Genomic DNA, 15,409 nt, shown 5'->3' on the forward strand with positions numbered 1-15,409 from the left:
CACACACACACACACACACACACACACACACACACACACACACACACTCTCACTCCTGCTTCTCAGCTATTTTGGCACGGAACTAAACTCTGATGCTACCCTGCAGTTCTGCTCAAGACTCAAATATCAGGACAGTAGATACTTGATAATATTTACTGTAACTGTGTGATACATATTGAAGAGAAAATTACTTTAACAACAAAACAATTTGATTTTATCGGACTTTTACATTGTCTACAAGCTTTTTTACTCAGTAGGTAGTAAAAACTAGATCTGAGTTTTGTTGCCCTTAAATGGGACCTGACCTCTGTTACACCCTGCATGGGATATCTCCCTTATCTGACAAGACCAAGACTCATTGCCATTTTTAGTGAGAACCTGGAGAACTTCAATATAAAAGAGCAAAAACAGCAAGCAAAAACTCATGTGGTTTTGTTTTCATCAAGTTAGCCATAAGGTGAGCTGCCTGAAAATTCATGACTATCAAAACTCTAAAATCAGCATTCAAATCCACCCATTCTCAGATTTTTAAGGAAAGAATCACCTTCACTTTCAAACCATCTCTGACCTGTGGCAGATGTGAGCAATGTCAGTTGTACATTATGCTGAAAATGGAAACCACTCAACTCATTTCCTCTATTCTTAGCTTTTCTTTCACTTTGGTAACACAACATAAAGCAGCTTAGGAAACAGCATAAATAAGCACAAAAAAAAGCACTAACACCACATGTTGCAAAGATTAGCTCTTTGACACAGGCAATTAAAAAAACTTACACCAATTACTTGCAAAGAGTCCTCTGCACTGATGAAAGGAAACAAAGAGAAATTTCTCACGACAGTTTCTCTGTAACTGAATATCCTACATATCCTACACTTCGAATGGATTCCCACTTACCTTCCTTTCTACATACCTATATCTTTTAACCACCTTGTATCTTTAAAAAAAATCCTCAAACCACTGCATACAGCTGCCTATTCTTCAGTCTGCTCACATCTCTAAGGAGCACGGCACATCAAAAAAGTCAGAGGAATTAAGGGGGGAGAGAAGCCACCACAAATTATGTGCCTCTTTCCTATGATTTGAAAAAAACATGAGTGGTTGAACCTTCCCTAGTTAGAAGGATGGACATCCTGAAGTGGAGACAGAAATCAGTTCAAGAAATCAACAGGTTTTGGTATCCCAAAGTGTTCAAACTCTGTTCTGCATTTATTAGAGTTCAGCAAACTGATCTTTCACAAAAAATTTAATCTCCTCTGTTGAACAGTTCAGGACAAGTGACTACTGAACAGATAACTAATCCACCTCAATGAACTAACCTGAATTAGAACATAGAGGACTACTGCAATTTCTCGCTGCTAAACACTTGTAACCTCTCCATTTTAAGAACTGCTTTGAAAAACCCAATCTGCAGAGAGATTACAAAAGCCACTAATAGGAATATGGAAAAATAACCATTTATGGGCTGCAGCCTACTTTTAGCACTGTGCCTTTCCTTTCAGCACACAGCCTGCTTATCAGTACACAAACAATTTTTTTTATTTTTGCCACACCCATTTAAAGGAACGACTATGTCAGAACTCTGCCAGCAACAAACTATATCATTATGGCATTTGAACCATTTTCCTAAAATTTAAAGGGTCAACATCTACAGCTAAGTGGCAACTGCTATGTAAATTTGACAGCCCTTCTCACTCTATCTTAGAAGTCATTTTAGCATTTATTCTGTGCAAGTTAGAATTTGATACACAGATTTTTCTCCTGTAAATAAGATTAAACTTATACTATAAGCCAGCTAGAACAAAAATAACAACAAAATGCAGGTTCTTAACTTGCCAGTTCATAAACTAAAAAGCAGTAACAAGACCTCAAGTATACCACACGACATCTTTGCTAACTCTACCTCCACTGAAGAAGTCACTACTTATTTTCAGGCTAAACAAAATTAAAGTAATGCAGAAACACACTAGTTTTACACAGTGTGGGTGTGTTAAAGAGCTGGCCACAGGTAAGTTTCCAGGCATAATGACTGCCTGCAATAAAGCCCGAGTGGGACCCCAGTTAGAGGATATCACACCATTCCTTCAGTTTTGGGAGGGACCATTTGGACAAAGGAAGGTAAACACACCAGTCTAGTAGAATCCTAGATTTCTGTCCCTTCCCCAAGGCCAGAGGACCACAAGCTTGAAAGCTGAACTCTCCTCTTGAACACTGGCACTTGATCATATCAATGATACTGGACCTGAAGCTACAAAAAGCACACAATGCAAAACCAGAAATACAACTCCAAAATGAGCTACAAAGAAAGCAAGAAACCTCCACTGCCAGAACCAACCTGTCCATTTTAGGAAACTCCTTTTCCAATTACTTTGCAGTTCATTCATAGCAGGGCAAATCATCTCATTACGTAAAAGGCGAGGAGAAGGGGGAAGGGAGGAAAAGAAACACCCTGGAAAAAAAAAAAAGAATCGGATTCTTCTTGCCAACTAGGCTAGAATAAAGCTGTGCAGGAATGTAAAAACGTTCTTGCTAAGACCGGTTGCCAGATGACACCTTCCTAGGTGAGAGATCAACTGCAAGAACATCTTGCTCCCCTCATAATTCTCTGTATGTCTTTAATGGATTTACATCAGTAGAAATTCAATCTATTTCATTCAATGTTTTACATTTAAGCTCGTTACAACACTCATGGTCACTTCAAGCTGTACAGTGTTTTTATTATTCTGCATTCAGCTCCCAACACAGAAGCCTCCATTGAAACACAACTTGTCATCTAGCAAAGCATAGGCACCCTCTGATCCTCCCCCAGTCAACATTATTCAAATATTCAGAACATATAATAGTACCCAGTTGAGAGGAAAATCTGCAAAAGATTGGGGAGCAGGGGGAAACAGAAAAAAATCCCCCATTCTTCAGGACTGAACACATGGTTCTTGACTTCTGGTTCATGAAAACAGTGAAGCCACTCTGGGCTCTCAGACTCCCCCTTCCGCAGCTCAAGTGTAAAACCTGCAGATTTCTGAACATTTCTCATTCCTCATTCTCCTTCATCAATGCACACAAAATTCACGCAGAATCCCAGCAGATCCTTCCACAAAGCTTTTCAAGATACACTGCCTCAATCAATACCATTCAAATCCAGATTTTAGCAACACAAACTTGGCTACTTTCAAGAATCAACCATGCAGTTCTTCAAAGTTTTCCTCATAAAGAAGGAATTTAGTTGAAGCCATTCTCTTTCTCAAGCTATGGACCCAGTCAATATAGCCCATCTCTGAAAAAGCACATGCATAAGATATGAGGGAGAACGAGATCTGCAGCTACTGCTACCTTGTCAGTTCCCCTATTAATAGTTTCTCTGATTGAGTTTCTTTTGCCAAATTTATTTGGCTAGCAATCGTCTGGCAGAAGAGATGTCAGCGAATATCACTAGGTGGGCACCCTTCCCATGAGATCTGAGCCTCTCCTTCAGAGCTAAGGAGTGTGCTCAATGACCCTCATCTATCAGCAGAACAGACTCGTTCCAGAAGAACTGCTGGAAGTGTAAATTTAAAGAACAAATGACAGTTCTTTAAATAGAGTAAAAACTGATGAGGCAGTATTAGAAAGGAATTTGATTTTCAATTATTGTAAGAAAGAAACAGCAGGATTTGGAACAGTGACTCCTGACATGATAAGATACCTCACCAACTCTTTATTTTAAAAAGACAATATACATGCACAGCCACTAACCACAATGTGACAAAAAACTACTTCCTACAGAGGCATTTCAAAACCACCTTTGTAGTGTTCATCTTCACCTCATCCCCTCAAAATCCATTCCTGAACTCTTCTGTCAATTATTAAATTCAGTCCCTAAAAATAAACAAGATACAACAATAGTCTCTTATCACTTTTCAGAGTTCAAGACTCTTTCTAAATCTGAAGTCAATCACTAAAGAGCAAACAAGTGGTACTTCTACTACCAGGTTTAAAATTCATCCTTTCACTTTTAGAGATGAAACCTGAGGCTATGAGTCTTGTCTACTCTCACTGTGATGTTTCACAGTCCCATAGGACAAGTACTCTTCCAGAGGCACATTCAGTCTTCCTGCTGTTTCTATACCTTTGAAGTTTCTATACACAAGGAAAGATTCCTCCCCTCAAAATAAACACCAAAATAAAAATTTTGTTTCATTTTTAACAAAAAAATGCTATATATTACTGAGTTATTACTTGCTATACATTCTCCTCTTGGAGGAAAAGGAGAACAGCAAAACAAAACTTTCATCAGGACTTGTAAAGCTGAGACACTGGAGTTCAAAAACAGCCAGTGCAAACCTTTTTCAATGTTAAAATCAACAGAAAAAAAAGCACTACAGAATAAAATAACAATTATATTCTTTTAAAAGTCAGAAATCTGGTTTCAGATGTAATGTTTTTACCCTTAGGGGGATATTATTCTCTGCTCAAAACTGGTAGTGTATGATCGTACAGAATGGTAGAGGTTGAAGTGAGAAGAACCAAGTTTGGTTTATGTGCTTTCTCCAGCTTCAGCTGATTTGCCTCTGAATTTCAGGTCAAAGCACTTAATGTGCCTACAGAATTGTAAAATCTGCACAAAAAATACTAGTACAAGACTGCTGTGGACTTTTCCTTCTAAGCCTGATAAAAGCACCTGCTGAATTCTCAGTGATTATGTCTACACAGCTCCCTTGTATCAAACACTTTCAGATCTCTGTCTATTCTCCTCCTTTGATAACACTAAGACAGTACAAGGATGACTGAGCCCTACTTTTCTTTGTCACCAGAGTAACTTATTGTGATGCACAAGATGGAAGAACCAAGTTCAGCTAATAAAGTCCAAGCTGAGTTACCAATCTACTGTTAGATATGATACAGTTTGTATATCCAGCACAACCAGGAACAACTGCAGTGTTGAATTCCACAAATACTTTAATGCATATCTGCTTCAAGCAGCAAACAGGCATGTTCTCTACAAGTCTTAAAACACTGTCTTCCTGTAGTCTGACTGCACTGTGGCTTGAAGTACCAACCAGGGAACTGAAATTGGACAAAATACCATAGTCCACACCAGCTTAATCATAAGAAATCTGTTTTCTAGGCACTGTGGAAGTCTCCTGATGTGGTGCAAGTGCTAGACTTTCCAGTTTCCCTTAAGTAAGGCATGTCTCTAAATAGTAAAAGTTTAAAGCCTTTTCAAATCTAGTGTAGAAGCATACAGCTCAGTTCCTAGGAGAGGACTAAATCAACAGAACTTTGAATGGATCTTTCTCCAAAGGTTTAAGTTCCTCTAACACCCACTCTCTAAACATTTAAGTATTTGACAGTAACAGACTGGCTGGTCTTAACAGAAGTCCTATTCTTGTAACTACAATGTATAAGGTTTACTGGAAATTTGGCACACTTCCAGACTCCCTTTAGGTACCACACACAAACAGTCCATTTCTACATATGCACTAATTGAAGAGAATTTTTCTTTTCTAGGTCTGTGAAAAAGACCACTTACAAAGTTAAATGCTAGCTCTCCTTTAATCTTTCTATACCCATCCAACTATGCATTAACTAATCTGCCCCTGAGCATCCTGCAGGGAGGGACTCTCCAGCTGCCAGGCTCAGGCTGCTCAGTGAGCAGTGCCCTACAGCCACTCTGTTAACTGGCAGCACAGAGAGCAAAGCTCACCTTGACATCCAAGTTTGTATTTAATCAAGCAATCCCTCAATTGTGAATCAGAGTGCACCGGCTGACAGGTCACATGCTTCTGGCTGCTCCACTTTTAGAGGAAGTTAGGTTCTTTATTGCAAGATAGTCTGAATGCCAACAAAAACAGATGGAGATCAGGTCTAAACAACCTTTCTGGCTGTGCTCAAGATTACTGCTATACAGGATCAGGAGATATCAACAAAGCCATGAGAAAGGAAACAGCAAGTGTTTAGATGAGTAGGATAGCAGAGGTAATGAAAAAAAAGCCCCAAACCAGGTTCCAAAAACACACATACAAACAAGAAAGGCCAATGAGAACAATCAACAGTTCCATCAGTTAAGAAATTAGCATTTCAAAGACTTAAGATTTTGCACAACAAACTAGAATAGGAAAAGGGAAAGTTTATACATTAAAAATTCTACCACCTAAAAAAGGCACTTATTACTTGAGCGATTCTCCATCAAGTTTCCAGAGCAGTTTAGAAAATTTAAATGCTGATGCATTGAAAAGTATCCTCACTGTCCACCTCAGAAAGGTTAATTGTCACTCACTTGTAAGTGAACAGCTTCCGGCCTCTTCTATTTGTAAAGTAGTTTTGGAGTACTGTGTGAGATGTTGCCAAGAACATAAGTTCATCAGAAACACATCAATCTGAAAAGACTGACATACTTTAAATGTTCTGATCACTTGAAACAAACAACCCTGTGAACTGTGCATCCTGCCTGCTGGGCAAGAGAAAAGCACTTGTGTAGGACTCCTAAAAAGGGGTCCAACACCTCCACTCAGCTGTTTTCAGCACTTGGGCTGGCAAAACACACAGGTGGGCTGTAGAATCTCTCTCACAAGCCATATCCAGAAATGTTCTGTATGAGTTCAACTGGATTCTTTGAAGATAGTGCTGGTAAACAAGTTTCTCACTGTGAGATCTCAAAGCATTCCAGACTAAGAACTAGTCTGAATATTTTTATCCCAAGGAACAAAGTTACTGAGTAAAAGCTCCAATCTGACAAAGCTCACTGCAAACTGTGCTCGCACAGCTCTATCATCCCTTCCATTTTCCCTCCCTCTTGGATTCTGTGTAAAATGCCACAATTTGGGGTATCATTCCGAGCTTCAGAGCACTCATTTGATACATACACTGAGCACTTTGATCTTACTGAACGGGCTTAGAAGTTTGGCAGCTGGGTATGTTAACACTGTACAACTGGATCAAGCGGAGCCTTTCCAAAGGAACAAGGAAAATGAACTGTGTTTAGGAAGTTGTTTGCACAGGCAAGAATTGTTAGGTATAAAATTTGGTTTTGTTAGGGACACAGGACAGGTTAAACAGAATGTAACCACTACATAAACAAATTGTTCTGTAACTACTCATAAGGGTAACAGATAATACTACCTCTGGGTCTGCCATTGCTGCCAGGGTTAGCAGGCAAAGTCAGGCTCCAAGTCCACCAAAATAACTCTCTGTGACTTTCTGTAATTTTCCATGTTCAAGTTTTTTTTAAAGGGAACCTGACTCTTCGTAAGATGAAAAACCTTTTAAACAGTCAAAAAAGCTTCTGTTATACTTTGGTGATAAACTGTCTTAAGTCTTGTTTTTGGAGTTTGGGAATTATATAACACATTTATTTCCAGATTTTTCTTTATACTTTTTTTTGTATAACAAAATGCAAGGGAAAGCATTGAAAACTTCAAATCTGTGATACATTCTCTCACAAAATCAGTTTCCAACTGTTATATTCAATAAAATGAATATAGCAGACTACAAAACAAGGGGTTTGACATTAAAGGCACTTTCCCACAGTGGCAGTTTTAACATCACTATTAGATCTTCCATCACAGAAGAACCTATGTATTTCTCCTTCAATCAATCACCACACATTTACTTTAACATTGAGCAGAAGACAGGATGCTTTTATCATCACTGGATGATCCTGACTGAATAGCTCAGATAGGAAAAAACAAAACAAAACAAAGGAAGCAACTCTTCTCCCTTGGACTACCACACTCTTTCAGAACAGTTGCTGTGTTGGTTTTAGGCTTTTTTTAATTAAAACACTCTGTATTATGACTTTTCTAAAAGAAGAGTGAGCAGAATAATTTTGCACCAAATTCTATTTCTCTGTATTCTAAGACTTTTGGCACTTTTGTAATTGTCTTTATAAAAAAAAAAAGTCACCAAGGAAAAAAATGTATTTTAATTTTATGCATCTGTACATATCTAAGAGTTTAAAAATGTTTTTAACATATAGATATATGTTAAGAGGTCTGGATTACACTAATAACAATACTAGTGGATCCAAGTATACTATTAGATAAAGTTTATTGGTATAACAATGGAAAACAATTAAATAATTTGAAGGTCCTTTTGTGCTGACAGGACAGTTATGGAAAACAGGACAGCAACACATTAAGCAAATATAAAAGTAAGAAACTGACAAAAGCAGAATGTTGAAATAGAAGTTTCTCAAATACAAACACACTAACAAGGCCACGGGATGTAAATAAAGAAGCTGAGGCTAAAGCCTCTAAATCTTTTATCACAAAATTTCTTTAGGATGTACCAATACAAGTTACTGTGACACATGGAAAAAGGGGACTGAGAAGATGTGGTTTGTGTCCTCATACAGAAATAGAAAGTCAGTGGATGACCAAAATTGAACCAACTTCAGAAAGCCTAGAAATTATTAGAAATGGGAAGATAAACTTAAGGCTTGGTATTTTAACTGGTCTAAATTAATATGTAAATACTGTTTATACATTAATTCTATAATTTCTAAAAGTCATAAAGATACCACACTAAGTGAAATTTTAACTTTCTGTTCTGAAACCTTCTGAACTCTTTACTGTACCTGTCTCACACACACAGAGATGTATCATAAAGGTTTATATGTTATTTGGACTGAAAAAAACTCCAACTGTTATACAGGCATGACTATCCCAGAAGTTAAGACATAGCTCAAGACACTGACTGGGCTGCCAGCATCTGACAAGCAAAACTGAAATGAGTTTGGTTCTCAGTTCCTTTACGTTTCATAAAGATCTCTCACCAAACTAGTATTAGATTGTCCAGTGGAGTAAAAATGAAGACTCAGAGATATTCCACCTTTCCTATGAAAGTCAGTAACATACAAACGTGTTTGTTTCCCAGGCAGGTAAAACAACCATACAGAAATGGCACCAGGCCTCACTCCCAAGTGAAGAGAGGTGCAGGTTTCTGACAGATTATGCTCCCTTGCACTCCATTCCCACCAGACCCAGCGGTTACCACCTTTCCGTGAATCCCAAGGTCCTCTGGGAAGCTGCGCTACAGGCCCAGCGCCAGGTCGGTGGGGAAGTCCTGCAGCAGGTCCGCCTGCCAGCGCGCCTGGTATGTCATTTACAGCGCACCCACACACCCTGCGATTAACTTCATCTCGCCTTTAATCAGTTTTAGAGGCTCTTACGTGCTCCTGGATGCGGCGCGGCCACCCCTGAACAAAGAGGGCAGGGAGGGAGGGGAAATCCCTTGGCCCCCGCGGCGCTGCAGGTACGCGGCCCCCGGGGCCTCCCGTTACCTCGGAGCACCCCTCGCCTCCCTCGCTCTCTCCCTCCCTCCCCGAGCTGGCCCCGCTCCTCCCCAGGCCGAGCGCGGCCTCCCCCCGCCCCGCTCGTCGGAGCCCACCCGCGGCCCCCCGCGCCCCGGCTCCGCCCGGTGCGGGCCGCGAGCGCCGCTTCCGGAGCCGGGCCCGCCGCCTCCATTTTGGGCCCGGCGCGGAGCTCACCTGCATGCCGGGCACTTGCACCGCCACGGGCGAGTGGGCCATGGCGGGCGCTGCGGCGGCCGGGCGGGCGCCGCCCGCTGCTCCCCGATCTCGGCCTCCTGCTCCTGGGCGGCGGCGGCGGCGGGGCCTGGAAGGACAAAGCGGCGGGGAGGCGGCGGCTTCAGCGCGGGCCGCGCTCTCCCTCCTTCCCTCCCCGCCCTGCCCGCCGGCCCCCGCCCGCCGCCGGCTCCTCACCTCGCGGCCGCGGGGCTGCACTGCGCGAAAGGCGGGCGGGGGGTCGCTAGTGCCGCTGTCCCCTGCCCGCCGGGCTCCCCGCGGCGGCCCTGCCCATGCCCCGCTGCCCGGTCACGGCGCGGGGGCGGCTGCTCGGGGCCCCCCGGAGTGGCGGCTCTCGGCGCGGCCGGGGCTGGCTCAGAGCGCCATGTCGGGCTCCGGCTGCAGGCGGCGGCTGCTGTGCGGCGGCTGCTTCCGTCTCAGCTCCGGCCTCGCGGGGCGGAGCCGCGGCCGCCGCACGGGCCCCGCGTCACAGCGCCCGCCCCCTCGGGCGGGCACGGGCCGGGGCACGGGGGCACGGAGGGAGGGACGGGCGGGGGAGAGCCCTCGGCGTCAGCCCGCCCCGGGCCGGGGACTGCGGTGGCCCGCGCAGCCAGTCAGAGGGTCACAGAGTTTGTTATGTTGGAAAAGACCTCTGAGATCATCGACTCCAACTATTGACCCAAGACCACCGTGCCAACTAAACCATGGCACTGAGTGCCACATCCAGCGTTTTCTTAAACACTTCCAGGGACGGTGACTCTGCCACCTCCCCGGGCAGCCCGTGCTTGTGTCTAATCACCCTTTTTGTGAAGAAATTCCTCCTAATGTCCAACCTAAACCTCCCCTGGCACAGGTTAAGAGTGTGCCCCCTTATCCTATCGCTGGTTGCCTGAAAGAAGAGCCCGATCCCCAACTGGCTACAACCTCCTGTCAGGGAGTTGCAAAGAGCCATAAGGTCACCCCTGAACCTCCTCTTCTCCAAGCTAAATACCCCCAGCTCCCCCAGCTGCTCCTCATAGCACTTACTCTCCAGACCCTTCACCAGCTCCGTTGCCCTTCTCTGGACCTGCTCCAGCACCTCAATGTCCTTCCTGAATTGAGAGGACCAGAACTGGACACCGGACTCGAGGTGTGACCTCACCAGTGTCCAGTGCCGGACCCCTCAGGTGCTGTTGTGGGGTCCCACCCGCACGGGCACAGCGCTGCTCCTTGGCCCCCATGTCCTCTACACCCCGTCACCACCACGACTGTGCCCCTGGCTCCTGCACCCCAGAGACACAGAGTGCAAATATCTGAGTGAGTATTTCATGGGATTTACTTGCTTTTTGTGACGGAAGAGTGATGTCTTCTCGTCTCAGGGATGCTCCAGGTGGCCGACCATGGCAAAGGTGACAAGGGCAAGTCCAGTTCCTCTGTGGAGTTTCAGCTCCCAGTTTGGTGTGGTTGGCTCTATTTTGCCTCCCCAGGAAGGTTTCCACCCCTGGCCGTCTCTCCCCAGCCTGCCCTGGCTGCTGCAGGGCTCTCCCAACACACACCTCTGTCCCTCACCACCATCTGCTTCCCTGGTGGGGTGGGCTGCCCCCCACACTCTACCAGGGCCTGGGGAGGGGAAAATAACAGTGTTTTTAGGTGACATTCATGAATGAGTCACCTATTCATGTCTGTGATTCATGTTCCTCTACATGAACGTTTTGCCAGTCATTTAAGCAAAGCTAAAAATGACATCTTTTATGACGCTGGTCTTCCCTGCACCCCTTTGAGCAAGAATATAGAAATCACAAATATACTCATGAGTATACGAGGACTTCCCTCAAACTCACAGGTTTCTAGGTCTAAAAGCCAAGAAAAAGTAAGGTAAGCTGGAGATGTTACATTGCTACCCCGTTCAGAGGGTGGGTCCCTTCAGAAAGGATGTGACAGCAGGCAGTCTCCCTCCCTTAGGACTCAGAGGAATGTTGCACTGTGGCAAGGAACACAAAACACCTCTGTTTAAGGTAAGGTTGTGTTAAAACAGGCTAAAGCCAAGAATTTCAAAGTTAGGCAGTCTTTCCATACTTAACTCACTGCGGTTTGAACCAAAAAACAAATTCACAGTGATGTTTGTTAAGGACAGGCTCATGGCTTATGGTGGAATATTTTTTTTTCCAACTTGCCGGTTTGTTAAGCCATTACCACTACTAAAATATTTACTTTCTTCTGCACCTTTTTTTTAAAAAAAACCCATGACTTTGAAAGGCTTCTGTGTGATAGTTATACATCTAAGTTACCTAGGAGCCTAAAAGACGTTCATTTTAATGAGTGGAATGTTTAAGGTAAGTATTTTCTGAAAGTTTATACCATATACTTAAATTCAAAAATGTTTTTGATTAATAAACCTTTGGGAAGAAAGGGGGATTTCTACTGACAAAAAGCTTTCTTAATTATGTACAATGGTTCAGTAAATAAATGAATGAATATCCACTCATCACACTTCTGAACCCTGCCTGGTTCATTCTGCTCAAACATATTTAAATCACTTCTTTTACTTTTTAATCTTTAGAACATGATTTCTGGCAAATGAAATAGGATGATTTTTGTTTCATGCTGCTGATGCATTACTGACTCCCTGTTCCTCTTCTGGTTCTGAGGCTCTACTTTTCTTCTTCTATCCATCCATTACCTTGACTTTTCTCCCCAGATTCCCACTAACTGCTTATCTCAGCCTTGTCTTGATTTTTTTACTCTCCCTTACAGATTTCCTCTTGAAGGCACCAATTTACTTTGTATCAGAGAGTATTAATTGCCAATCCATTCTTCCTGTTTTGGGGCCACACTGAGACTTTTGGCCTTGTATGTGTTTCTGACTTGCATGCAACTTAATATAACGTGGAAGGGACTGTAGCAGGTTTATTGAAGAGAGTTCTCCTTCTGCTCCTGTAGGAAAATTGCTATGTGATAAGGTACTCCACAGCAATTATATCTGTAGCTATCTGCCACCCATGGCAGGTTGGCCAAGAGAACTGCAGTGACAAAGACAAAAAGCAATATGTTCTGTGAAAGGCCAATGCTTCCTTGTGCCATACTCACTCAGAAAGTCCCAGGATGATACGGTGAGGGAAGGAAGATCTGCCAGGGAATCTTAAGTAATCAGCTGGTCATGTAATGACTGAATCATCAAGCCAGGCTGTGAAGGTAGGTAGACTGGCACCATAACATCTAAGAAAAGGGCTGTAATATTGTGTGCCACTCTGTAATTAGCAAATTCTAGTTTGTGCATCAAGAAAGTCAGATGGTCAGTTGCTGATATTGCTGTATGAAAGACCTTCCCTGTTCCCTCCCAGCCTGCCCTGTAAATACCTGTTGCTGCTGTTTTCCAAGGCTTAAAATGTGTCTATAATTCCCTTAGGACAGCTTGCAGGGCCTCACAGTAGTGATGTGACCCAAGTCAGACCTTTTACTGTTTCATGTGTTTAACTACTATTTTTGTGTCGCTGGTGTGAAAATACAATTCTTTTTTACATCAGAAGACTGCAGGGAGCTAGTGGTAGAAATGTCTTTCAAACATGAGTGAATAAAATGAAATTACTTACAGTGATAAACAGCAAAATGCTACATCTTACAGCTGTGGACTCCAGGGACTCCTCACAGTGATTTGCCAAGGGAAGGAGGGAGCAGGTGTCTGATCTGGTTCCAGCAGAGCTGATGCAAACTCACCATTAGGAAAGACCCCCGCAGACTCACATAGGAAATATAATCCCCAGTTTCTACGTATCAGGGTGGATCTGGGTATTCCGAACCCTTCAGTGTCTTCACAAAGGTGAGTGGCTGGTGTGGTGCTGACCTGGGCTCTTGGTGACAATCCCATGTCATGCATTTAGAGGCAACTCCACAGTTCTCCTGTGTGGCACCTTTCTCTCCATACAAGCAGTACAGATAAAGGGTCATCCCATTAAGAGTGGAATACGGCATCCCAAACTGATAATATTCAATGCCTTTCATATTTTTACGTTTGAAACACCTTGCCAAAGATGTTGTGGAAGTCTAAAGTTGACTGGGATTAAGGAAAAAAGAGCTGCATATTTATGTTTTTAATGAGAAGATCAGATATGTAAAAGGAAGAATTCAAATGTTTTTGTAAGAATATAATTTCTCAATTCTTCGACATAAATCAGTCTCTAATTTTGAGCCTTAGGGAAATCACTTTTTCTTAGAGGCAGCTTATTTAGGACCTGCAGAATTTCCAGCACTGCTGCTAGAAGCTGCTGATGCTAACATGGGAGATAGATGTACCTCTTGTCAATCCCTTATTACAACTTTGATATTTCTGTATCTGGTTAATAATTTAAAATTATAAAGCTTTGCAGCTGGACTAGAAACAGTGCCATAGTAAATCCACTTCTGCCAACTACCTTCATTCCCATGGCCTGAATCCCTCTTGTCTTGCCTCATTCTCCAGCTTCTGTAGTATCCAACCTTCCCTGTGGTCTCTGCACACTGGAATGGCTATTTCCAGCCTCCTGCAGCCTGGGTGGACACAGGTGAGTGCCAGGACATAAGGCAGAGGTTCCCCTTGTTGCCAGCCTGGTGACAGCAGTCCCATGCCACCAGGAGAATTGGCTGGCAAAAGCCTTCTCCAGCTCTGGGTTCCCCCAGAGGAGGCAGCTTAGTCATTCTGCCAGACACCAGGAGCAAGGAGCATCTTCAGTACAAATGGATTATTTAGAGAATTTAACTGCCAAAGTCTGCCAGTGTCAACTAAGTGTTAAAAAATGGAGATTTTCATGTAATGCAGCAAAACTGCATTTTCTCCAGCAGACAACAATGGTACATCCTTGAAACAAGGATGATGCCTTTACCACATTCCATATCCTCCCTCAAAAGCAAGAGAGCAAAATGATATTTCTTAGCAGGGCAAAATGATACATCTTCCTGCATTCTTCCTCTTAGAAATGGCTGAACTATTTTTTAATTGACACTTCCTGTACTTTTAAGGAAAATAATAAGGCTGAGGTAAATGCCTAGGATGGAAAAGGTAGGTGAGGGATGCTGGTTCACCATCTCCTTCAGTGTAAAGACTAAGGATCATTTAATCAAACAAGCAGGTGCCAAGTTCAAAACAAACAAAACCAGACAGTTCTTCACACAGGGTATAGTTAAGCTGGTGAACTATTTGCTACAGGCCAAAAGTGACTGGACAGTTTAATGGAAGGAAAAAAACCTCAACATTGGGAAACACTGTTTATAAAACCAGCACCTCTGGTTGAGGAAGTAGGTGAGCTGCAAATCCCCAGAGGCAAATGCAAGCACTGCCCCTGCTCACTCCATTCTCACTGCTTCCCTGAGCCCCTGCCACTGGTTCCAGCCAGAGATGAGCAACTGTGGCAGACAGGCTTTGTCCTCATATGATCAGCATGTTCCCGTGTGGAAGCTGCAACCTGAAGGATCAACCTTTGGCCAATGTACCCAGCTGAGATGGGAGGAACTGCCATGCAGTGATAGGCAGAGCTACTTGCTAACAGGACAAATAGACACTGTGCCCACGGTACTAGATGAGTCTGTAGCACAGTTTCATTTCTTTCCTGGGGGTTCTTCATTGACTTAAACTTTAATTTTCTATAACAGGGAAAAAAAATCAGTAAGTTGTCTTTATGCAGATAAAAAGATAACAGTGCATGTGTATTGTACCAGTGTGGTGAATGGTGAGTCACCATGTTACTGATAAACTGAATGAACTGTTCACAAGTTCAAAGACAAACCTTTCCACCTTTGTCACAGAAAGATCCTTGTACCAGTGAGCTTTTTACTTCAGTACAGTGTTTAGCTTAAAGAAGATGGTCTCCCATAGGATAGTCCTGTGCTTCCAAGATTGCAACATAAGTGAGATGCAGTTAGTGTCGTGTTTCTGACCTCCTTATTACAAATATACTCTG

General features: G+C 43.2%; 1 protein-coding gene across 1 annotated transcript in view; it reads right to left on the reverse strand.

The window, feature by feature from the left end:
- STK26 (serine/threonine kinase 26) overlaps positions 1-9,951 on the reverse strand; it is a 29,580-nt gene extending 19,629 nt beyond the window's left edge. The window contains exons 1-2 of the mRNA XM_027645273.1: positions 9,699-9,951; positions 9,465-9,591 (exon numbers count right to left, since the gene is read on the reverse strand). Of these exons, the coding sequence (XP_027501074.1) occupies positions 9,465-9,506 (42 nt within the window). The 5' untranslated portion in view covers positions 9,507-9,591; positions 9,699-9,951. The remainder of the gene's footprint in view (positions 1-9,464; positions 9,592-9,698) is intronic.
- Positions 9,952-15,409: the final 5,458 nt, after the last annotated feature.

This window comes from Corapipo altera, unplaced genomic scaffold, assembly GCF_003945725.1.
Source record: "Corapipo altera isolate COAL_440 unplaced genomic scaffold, ASM394572v1 65, whole genome shotgun sequence".
Classification (NCBI taxonomy): Eukaryota; Metazoa; Chordata; class Aves; order Passeriformes; family Pipridae; genus Corapipo; species Corapipo altera.